The 10,447-nt window shown below is 44.8% G+C and overlaps 2 protein-coding genes across 2 annotated transcripts; one reads left to right on the forward strand and one right to left on the reverse strand.

Annotated features, from left to right (window-relative positions):
* The first annotated feature begins 704 nt into the window (after window positions 1–704).
* On the forward strand, window positions 705–1,742 carry LOC112877883 (protein LITTLE ZIPPER 3-like). Its single transcript, XM_025942262.1, has 2 exons — window positions 705–849; window positions 1,241–1,742. The coding sequence occupies exon 2, from the start codon at window positions 1,260–1,262 to the stop codon at window positions 1,524–1,526; it is 267 nt and encodes an 88-aa protein (XP_025798047.1). The 5' UTR covers window positions 705–849; window positions 1,241–1,259; the 3' UTR covers window positions 1,527–1,742.
* A 2,536-nt stretch (window positions 1,743–4,278) lies between these two features.
* Window positions 4,279–10,056, reverse strand: LOC112878973 (poly [ADP-ribose] polymerase 3). The gene is made up of 18 exons (XM_025943267.1): window positions 9,467–10,056; window positions 8,379–8,728; window positions 8,092–8,284; window positions 7,880–7,990; window positions 7,737–7,794; window positions 7,558–7,627; window positions 7,271–7,445; window positions 7,054–7,187; window positions 6,726–6,966; window positions 6,472–6,599; window positions 6,210–6,286; window positions 5,975–6,135; window positions 5,679–5,888; window positions 5,506–5,608; window positions 5,318–5,400; window positions 5,086–5,235; window positions 4,818–5,000; window positions 4,279–4,720 (listed from the first exon to the last, which is right to left on the reverse strand). Exons 1-18 carry the CDS (start codon window positions 9,467–9,469, stop codon window positions 4,649–4,651), a joined length of 2,502 nt encoding a protein of 833 aa, XP_025799052.1. The 5' UTR covers window positions 9,470–10,056; the 3' UTR covers window positions 4,279–4,648.
* Window positions 10,057–10,447: the final 391 nt, after the last annotated feature.

Below are 10,447 nucleotides of genomic sequence, written 5' to 3' on the forward strand. Positions count from 1 at the left end.
TACTCTACATAGGAAGAAATCTCAATTTTAGGCCACTCAATAGACTAAAGAGTGTTGTTATGTGTGTAGCGTCAAGTTGTTGGAAGAATAGATGCGCAGGTGCTAACTTCACTAGTTCACTTGTGCATGGTTGCGAAAGCACGACCGGTCTCACCACTAAAAGTGTATATATAAGTGTAAATGCTTGGACACCCTTTTAGCCCGTTGCGGCTAAGAAATCTTACCCGCTAATTAATCTGTAGTATAACGTATACAAGCCACTAATCTACGGTTCAAGTTTTTCTCCTGCATCCGAAAGAACGGTTGGAGGGTAGAGGACTGGCCACCCCAACATCAAAACGGAGACACCTTTGGGATTTAGTTATCCCCTCTCGACTATAAAGCGACAGAAATGATGTCTAAAATACATTCGGGGTTTATATTTTTCATCACAATGTTGCAAATCTCTTTGATTTCACTAGTTTGCTATGGTCATGCACATTTTACTAAACGTTGTACAAGCCCTATAGCACCACCTCTTGATCATGAGCATTACCGCTAAGACGTGGACCACATAGCCACCGAGGGCCCACATGGCAGCCCCACGGACCATCGCGTACTCTGGAACGGCGCCGTCTATTGGCAGGACTGTAGGAGAGATGTGCCTATAAATAAGCCCCACCACCGCCCCGGCCACACACCGAGCACACAAACCACCCCCCAAACCCCGCCCTTTTGCCGCCTCCCCTGCCCCCCACAAACATCCGACAGTCTCATCAGCCTCTCCGCCTTTAGCCGTGCTACCACCACCAGAGCTCCCGAGCTTCGGAACTCCACGGCGGCAGCCACCAGCTCCACTACTACCGCAAGGTCGGTGATGCTCCCCAACTCAGCTACCGCTTCTGCTCAGCTCTGCTCCATTCGTGCCCGCACCAGCAACCGCACCTGGCAACGGGTTTCCTTGGCTTCCATGGCGGCGGCATTGGCGCGTCGATCACACGCATTTTCTTCTTCTGTCGAGAGATGGATGCCTCGTTCGTTTTTGTTCGTTTCTGCGGTTTGCTTTGTTTTTCGTATGCATGGTGCATCCGTAGGTTTTGTTAGTGCGTCTGAGACGACAGCTCGCTTTTTTTTTTCTAATGCGCCGGTGATTGTGTAATCGTGACGAGCAGCAGCATCTTTTCCAGTTTCTTTCTTTTTACATGCCGACGCGGCTGATGTCTCTCTGTTCCCCAATTTCTTGTGTGCTTGTGCTGCGCAGCTGCAGGCTGCAGCGGGAGATGGAGAGGCTGAACACGAAGCTGTACCTGCATAACTGCTACATCATGAAGGAGAACGAGCGGCTGCGCAAGGCGGCCCTGCTGCTCAACCAGGAGAACCAGGCCCTGCTCTCCGAGCTCAAGCACCGCCTCGCCAAGTCCGCCGCCGGCGGCAACAACAACGCGGCAGCGGCCGCGGCTAACCGCGCGTCGCCGAAGCCCGGCATCGACGCCGCGCCGCCGGCTCAGGCAGGCGGCAAGGGCAAGCCGGCCCCCAAGCCCAAGTAGGCAGTTCATCATCGCAGCTCGATCACAAGCTGGCTGGTGGTGCATACGCGGCGGTGTCTGCTCGAGCTGGTGTCCTAGGTGGCGTCGGTTTTAGTCAGTTAGGCCTGGATGTTGATCAGGAAGGTTTGTTTAGTTTCAGTTGACGGAAATCTCAAGAGTCCTGCCCGACGGGCACTGATATGTAGCAGAAATGCCCTTGTAATGAATGGATGACGACTAGAGAGATCATGGGTGTCTCTGAGAGCTTTCTTCAGAGTGATTTGAGGAGTCGATCGCTCGAGGAATTCATTTTCTCACGGCGTGGTTCCTGTCCTGCATGAGGTTACCCTTCTCTTGTCCTTTTTCGGATGGTCGCGTCCTGCAATCTCGAACAGTGCCTCAAGATCTTGTCTGTACGCATCAATGTTCGGGAGGACGGAATGGTTACAGTGCAGTAGTTCATACCAACTGTAGTATTGAACTGCTCAGACCCTTTTGAAAATTAGCACGAACATCAAAGCACATGTAAGGGTTACAGGGGCAGCCCGGCCTGCCCTAGATTTTGAAAACAGTGGCGATTTGTCCTTAGTGCATATTCGCTTGAAATTTATCAATTTTGTATGAATTAAACTAAAACTGGTTTGAACCTCAACTTCGGTGACAAAGTATATCGTGGAATGAAATCTGGCAAGTTTCAAAAAATTTTGAACCATTCTTAGATGAATTTTCTCTTTTTATATGAACTCAGATCAACTACTCCAAATTTGATTATAATTGTACTTTAAAAAAAACAAAATGCAGGAATCCTGCCGATCAATTAAGAGAAAACAAGTTCACATGTCAAAAGGTGATTATTATTCTGTCACTGCATTGATTGTTCATTCTAAGATACTCCTTCCGGCTCAAGACATATGACATTTATAAAATCAGCATATAGAGTACAGGCTACAGGGTAACACTCAAGCTTGCACTTCCTATGAAAGTGTGATATCTTAAATAAAGATAACCAAATATTTAAAAATGCTTATCATGATCAATCTAGTGATATCGATCTTATTGTCGGTATAATTTCTTTATATATCGATGGTCGAGGTAAAAAAGTTTGACTAAGGCGGTATATATCTTGAATTAGAGGGGTGCATATTTGACTCATCAGTTTCACTTCGTTTTTGTTTTCACCTGCTAGCTGTCACCACACGATGATTGGCTACAAATAGGTCCAAGGCAGTGCACGGTGCACTCCACAGGATTCCTGCGATGCACATGCCACTGCCATCATCATTCAACATGGTCTACTGTCCCTTTCATTTGTCCTGCCTACTTAATACTTATACAAGAAACAATTAACGCTTTGAAAGCATGAATTTCGAACCCCTGTTCCCTGATCACGTCTCATGCTCACTTTACACCTAGGGATGGTAAATGGCCTAGAAATTAAGTCTAAAAATTTTAAGAATATGACTCAAAAAAACTAGACTCATATAGTCATATTTTATATATATTTGAACCGCAGATAATGAAGGATTGAGTTGGACTGTGAAGAGTACATTAGAACACCCTGATATATTACAACCCTTAACTACACCTCAGGATGTGCCTATAGCTTTATATATCCTTTTCATTCCCTTAAAAATTTGTAAACTATAAAGATAAATGATTAACTTGATAAATAGATAGATGATTGATTTTTTTTAAAAAAAGGAACTCGGTATAAATTGGCCCGTCCAATATTACCTACTTTGCAAGATTCACAAATTTTGTAGGTGAGAAATAAACACATTATCCAAACTTTACATCGACCAGTAATATCATTCTTGCCAGCTTCATTCATCTTGGCATGTCGCTTGCTTCAGACACATGAGCAGATTAAACGAGTAAAATTGAAGATAAAAATGACTAATCGGGGTCACAACCATTCTCCTGAGTATGAACTCAGCCTGCACCAGTGGCATTCGATCAAGAAAATCCGAGGAATCACATTTGATCTTACAATGACAAAAGGTTCTTTTAACTAGCTTGAACTGCGGTAAAATTTCAGAAACAGCAGGAGAACGAGATGATGGCTAAGATCGGATCAGATGGAGTTGGATAACCACCGGTCACGGACACACTTATGCCCATGATCCAGCCGTCTCCACTTAGATCTCACTGCCACATCATCGCCCAGGAAATGGTTCCATCTCGCAAGCACACACGCATGATATACCATCTCCGTTCATCGTGCAGTTATTCATGAAGACTGGTTTGCAGGTAAAACAAATTTACGAACTCATTTGCAAAATGAAGAAGAAACAGATACAGGCTATATATAATGCACAAGATACATTCTCACGCTTAGAGTTGATAGGATGGAACCACACTGGCACACTGAGGAGCCATACGCCTCCCAGTATCTGGTGGTTGTCCTCTCAAATTTTCAGGGGAAAAACTGCTGCAATGAGCATGTTGCCAGGGACCAGTATGAGACTATTTGAGTGCATCGACACATAACCAGCCAGGTATAAATCTGTACGCTTGCATCCGTGGAGCACCTGATCATGAATCATCATAATGCCAAGTGCCAAAAGACATCGAGTGCTGCTCCGAAGCACAATGATCATGGGTGATACGAACGGATGCGAAGCTCAAAAGTGCTGGACCGAGCGTGCACAGAAACAGCCACAGCATACTCATACCGGAACATACAAATTCCCATCCTCTCGAAAACGTAATGGGTGGCGATTTCACCTAGAAGGAATCACCGCACTGGACATGTGTTTTTGTTTTCAAAAGATGCGAAGAAATTTCAGAAGCATATTTCAAAAGAGTGCCAAACTGAAGCAGTGCTAACATCCAACACAGATATTTACATACTGGTGCAGCCACACGGCCTGCAACAAACCGTCCTTAACAGGCGCCACTAGCACTTCCCTATAGAACCACAACTGGTTTCCATCCTAACACACCAACAGCGATAACAGAACAACCAGAATGGGGCAGCCCAAAATGGAACACAGCCTCCTCTCAGTTGTTACCAAAAGCATTCGTTACCGCTGCGGTGCCACCCGAACGCGGGAGGCATTACGCTACACTACCAGCTCTCAAGTCACTAACACCACGCACCCACTGCAAAATGCGGCGGACCACCAGTTCCGGCACCAGCTTCACTCGTCGTCGGCCACCACCTCCATGTTCTGCTCCTCGTACTTCACCCCCACCAGGAAGCAGATGCTCACCTGCAGAACCAAGCATCTCAGTTTACAACGATAGCAGTTGGGGAGAGCCACCAGGGAAATGACCACACTGTTGACCAACCGGAGCAGATCAACACACCTGCTTTGGGTTGTACACAGCATACTCATTGTACTCGAGCGGGCCATTTTTGTTCCTGGACGGCACCAGCTTGCCACAAGGGACCTTGACGCCATCCCTCCAGGTGAAGTGTTCCGACTCATCGGTTGTCTTCCTCCCGACGCCTTTCACACCTATTTTCTTCTCTTCAAAGCCTTGAGCATCCTGTTATTGAAACAAATGAGTGTCAGTGTTCACTCAAGTGCAACATACTCAGCCTACTGAAGCAGAAGCAATGTAGGCCCAGTACCTCGGCCCCTGGCGTGCCAGTCACTTCTGTGATCTCATCCCCCAGAGAGGCCACAGCCAGGACCAAGTACCCTTCTGGACGATCCACTGCAGTGAAGCCATAGCGGGCAGCTTCAGCTGCTGCATCAGAACAAACTATGGCTTTGCCAAACTGCAAATGTCACATAAATCATTTAGCAAAGCATTCAAAACTTCTGATCAGGACTGAATCACACGAGGAATGGGCTGCTTACCATGTACCCTGGCACAGGAAGGTGACAAACAGCAGGCAGAAATCCTTTATGTAGATGCCTAACCAAGTTAGAGCTTCTAGTCCCTGGGCGAGACCAGAATGCCACGCATTAAATAAACTAGTTTGCGCTACTCAATCATGGTTATCATTGATGATTCAGGACATGGAGAACCGAGTAAGGGAACGTACCACACCAGAGAAGAACTTTGTTTGGTAGATCCTTTATTTTCTCGTAATAAGGAAATGCACTGGACTCCACAGCATATATTCTCTCAACAGACACACCATAAACCTGCAAGGAAGTTATCATTGGACATATTTAGAGGAAGAGGATGTACAGGTAGGTGAGTATGATATCTTACCACATCATCCACGCTGACCGGTTCATATGTTTTCTCCAGGTACCTCAGAATCATCTTGTAATCATCTGAATCCTCAGCTACAGGATTGATCGAACAACCCAGCTTCTTGTAGCATTCAGATAGTGGATCATCCAGAGTTGAACCAAACACATCTCCAATGAGATGAGAAGCATCGTTTATATCACGTACTGTCTCCAGACCGGATGCTACCTGCATGCCAAATAAGTTGCAAACATTTCAATGAAATAGATCATGCCACAAGAGTTGTGAAAGTCTCAATGAAGTAGATAACCTACATTGTCCGCAATCTGCTCAAATCCCCTCAAAATGTATGGTCGAGTTGTGGGGAACAGAGTGAACCACTTGTTGCTGATTTCTGTCCAGAATGCATCAGCTTCTGGGCAAGACTCTGGAATCGATTCTGCATCTTGTCTCATCTGAAGAAGCATTTCCTCCCCTGAAAATTTGAATAATTGATGACAAACTGCTAGCGGCTACATGGCGAAAAAACACAAGCACTGAAGTTCTAACCTCTCCTTAGATGGAGATCAGTAAGCATCCCTATGGGAAGGTCAGGCAGGTCCTGGGCCATCTCCATCAAAGCATACCTGTCACAGAAAATACGAAGAATCAGGTTTAGATGAGCCTCCCAGGAGATGGGAGATTAGAAAATTCAACTGGAGCATTGCATTTGTTAAAATGACTTCTCTAAGAAGCATAGGACATTTAAGTTTCAAAACACCAACCACAAAACTGGATTTTCATCAATAAGGAAAGTAATTCTCTTGGATACCTGTAAATCTCTTGGCCACATAGCTGTTTCATCAGAAAACAAACAGATGGATCAAGCTTGCAATGTGATGCTGCAGTTCCCAACTGACGAAGTGCAGCTCCTCCATGACGCACATCAACCCCAACATCCTGCCACAAGATAAACACACAATAATCACTTACTAAATCTATGAAATCATGATGAAACACCAAAAGGGCCAAGTTCATCTTGAAAGCATGAAACTACTGCAAAGAAACCAGAGCTAATATAAGCACCATGTCCAAGGGATACATCTTCATACTCTTCTTCTCAAACTTCTTCTCTCTTTCCCAAGGCTCAAACTCATTTCCAGTAACCTCCTCAAATAACCGAACAAATTCTTTAATAGCATCATTCACACGGCTACCAAAATCCTCGACTCTTTCATCTGCCATCTGGTCATGACCAATTGGACCTTTTTTGTAGAATAGGTGCAAACAATTTTCAGGGACCATAATCAGTTGCATAATGCATAACCTGCATAGAAAAAAATATGAAGTCCTTCAACCAAAGTACAATCCACAGAAAGAGACGCCCAGTATATATGAGAATACAAGTACATACTGATTCATATCGCATCCTAGATCACACAAAGCGAAAGCACAATTGTAAATTATGCCATCCTTCTCGAAGATACACCCCCCATCTTTCTCAAGTTTAGAGTCCTCGTGCACTGCTCGCTTACCAGAAAGTTTAACCTGCACAGTCCAATCATTTCTGTTGAGAAACTATATAAGTCTACAAACACACACGAGTAGACCACTAGATTAAGGCAAGTAACCTCTGCAGCTAAGGTCTCTATGGCCTCCTCACTTGGATCGAGCTGGCCCAGAGGGAGTCCTCGGCCTTCCGGAACAACATCAGAAACAATATCATAAGCAGCTAAAGGTTGCACTTCCTTCTTCTCGATGCTATCCATTATCCAATTCTCGCTAACAACAGGAGTTCCACGCTCCCTGTGCATGCACAGTATCAGTTGTAAATTTAATTGAAGTGTGCTTATCTACTTCCATCACAGCTCAGATCAAGGACACGTAAAATACAGAAGTGTATTAGGCAAGGGATTACAGTGCTTCAGCAAATCCTCCAGAGCCACCTTTATCTCTCTCAGCTGGAGAAGCAACCACACAGGTAACACCTGAGAACAGAAATGCACCAACATCGTTAAGAATCTGTTGCCATAGCAATTATCAAACACCAAACAGATCATACATGACACAACTAAAAGAGGAATATATGATACACACCAAGGACGGAATTGTTGACCTTCCCTCCATGCTTCATTATCTGTTCCTTAAAGTAACCCTAACCATGTTCAGGCATCAACAAAATAAGATTCATGAAGCTCAGAAGCATAGGTGGTATCAGTGAGAACGTTAAAAGGCATTACATGTGACCGCGACATCCGTCCAGACAATGCAATCATCATGCCAGAGAAGATGTGGGCCTCTTCATCAGCATCACGTTTAGGGAATTCCTTTCCCTCTTGTTGCTTCAGCCACTGCAAAACAATAAACAAAATACAGATTGCATATGAGAGTTCAGTTAACTAGACCCTACTCATGCAGCACCAGATAAATATACAAATTACAGTCTCATTACCTTGTGGATAAAATCATCTTTTATGTCATCAGGAATTTTTATTGGACTTCTCCTTGAAGGATTGTTAGTACTGAAAGTGCAGCGTGCCCACTCGCTATAATTCCCAGTGCACTTGTATTTCCACTCCTTAAACTCAAGCTGACCACCACATATTGGGCACTCCTCGAGGGGTCCATAGAACATCATATCCTCACTGCAGACATCAAGAAAATGGTTAGGCACTTAGCATGCGAAAGAGATTCTTATATCAAATTAAAGAACTTGAAAAATTTCAGAAGGTTCAGTACCATCGTGGAACGACTGCATCCTCTGATCCAGAAGCATCCTGTTCATTGGCTTGAAGGATCTTGCGCATGTCCTCAACAGATAGGTGTTCACCTATGGCCTTACAGAAATCTGCAAACTCTCTTGCCGCTGCTCCCTTTCCATTTGGCTCAGATTCCTCAGCTTTGAGCTTCTTGCTCTTTGTTGGTGCCTCGGATTCTGCATCTTGCCCTTTATTCTCAGCAGACTTCTTGTTCTTGGAGGTTACATGTTGGCCCCTCTCCTGGTCTTTGCTCTCTATTTTCTGCTTTTTTGAGGCGACCTTCCCTTCTTCCTGGGCAGCTGCATGCGTCCGTGACCTCGTCTCATGCACCTCCAAGAACATATGAGTTCAAAATTCTTCAGGTACACAAATACTCAGAAACTATACATGACGAATTGGCAGGAAGAAAATACCACAACTAAATGGTAACAGAAAAATTGAACCATTATACTTCAGGTATGTATCAGAAGGATCTTATATGAAGCAGCATATCACATCATAATTGATCGATTCAAGATAGATGCTTTTAGAAGGAAGCTAACAGTTGTTCCCACTTTGAAGTAGGATATACAACATGCAGTTCTAACATAACAGGTCATGCTTCACAGCAAGTAGCAAAATCTACACAAATGGACAATGAACATTCCAATATTTTTTTGGGGGTACAGTTCAAAGACTCTGTGACTAATCATGATTGGTGGGACAATCCTAGGTACAGTTACAACTGAGAGCATTCCAGGATGGCAGAAGCAGAACGAACGAAACAGTGACCTGGAAAACCACTAAAATTGCAACAAATACGAATAATCCACACACTTGTCACCAACCGCGAACCATGCTGGGTGAGCTCTATAAAATAAGGCCCGTCCTCGTTACTATCCTATCCAACTGCTTGTAGATTTAACTTCTTGCAATATAAACACCAGGAACCACATCTCCACCAATTGTCAACCAAGAAAAACAAAAAATTGACAAAAAAAATCTAAATACATGCTAGTCTACTACACAAAACAAATATTCTAGACTAGCAATGTGCGTGGCAAGAGCGAACAGGGCACCAGAACAGACCATGGCGACCGGACGAGAAGAAGACCGCAGAAAGAAGCATCAGGGTCCCGTCCGCTCCCGTCGCTGGGGATAAATAGGCGCGGGGGCGGACCGGCGGAGGCGAGTGCGGGTGGGGGAGGTGGAGCGGAGTTCGGCAGGGGGAGCTTGGGTGTCGCCGCGGCGTGGCTCCAGGTGTGCCCATGGCCGCCTGCTGCCGCGACACGTCGCGCGTGCCGCCTGCTCCCATGCGGAGCATTTCGGGCTCCGTGAGGCGGGATTCGGGAAGGACACGAAAGGGGGCGCGGGGCGGGAGGTGGGGAGAGGAGGTTAGGGTATGTGGCCGCGTGGGAGGGCGCCGAGCGGCTCGGATGCAGATGGAAGGAAAGCGGTGGAGCGGTCGGAGTATCGGACGGGGAGCGAGCGGCGGCGGCAGGTACAGTGCTCCACTCTCTAGTCCGCGTGTGTCCTCTTCCAGTCAAACCTCGCGGAATGTGCAAGACAAATCAATCCATTTGCGCCTGTGAAATCCAACCCTGTGCTGCTGTGCACCTGTGTGGGCTGTGGAATCTATAGAATCCTGAATTTGAATAAATTTTTACATGCTTACCTATAGGAATGCTTATGTATCCACATACTTGTACTCTAGTCTCTTCTCTAGCTTTTATCAGAGACACGAATGTGTGTATGAATTTGATTGGACGGTGGTGTGTATGAATTTGATTGGATGTTATTTGAAACATCAAATTTCGTAGAGAGAAGAGCAAGTTAATGTTAGAATAAAATATTGACAAATGTTGTACCTTGTACCTCCTAAAAATATTTATTTTGTCCAAGAAATTTTATTATTATTATATTATGGTAGATTATTTTTTACTGAATATTATAAATCTAATTAATTTTTTAGTTTATTAAAATATTTCTCGAGACAAATGCTAACTAGTTCTATGTTTTTAAATTACATATTTACAATACAAGAAAAGGTTTATTTGGATATGTATAATA

The sequence above is a fragment of the Panicum hallii genome, chromosome 1 (assembly GCF_002211085.1).
Source record: "Panicum hallii strain FIL2 chromosome 1, PHallii_v3.1, whole genome shotgun sequence".
NCBI lineage: Eukaryota > Viridiplantae > Streptophyta > Magnoliopsida > Poales > Poaceae > Panicum > Panicum hallii.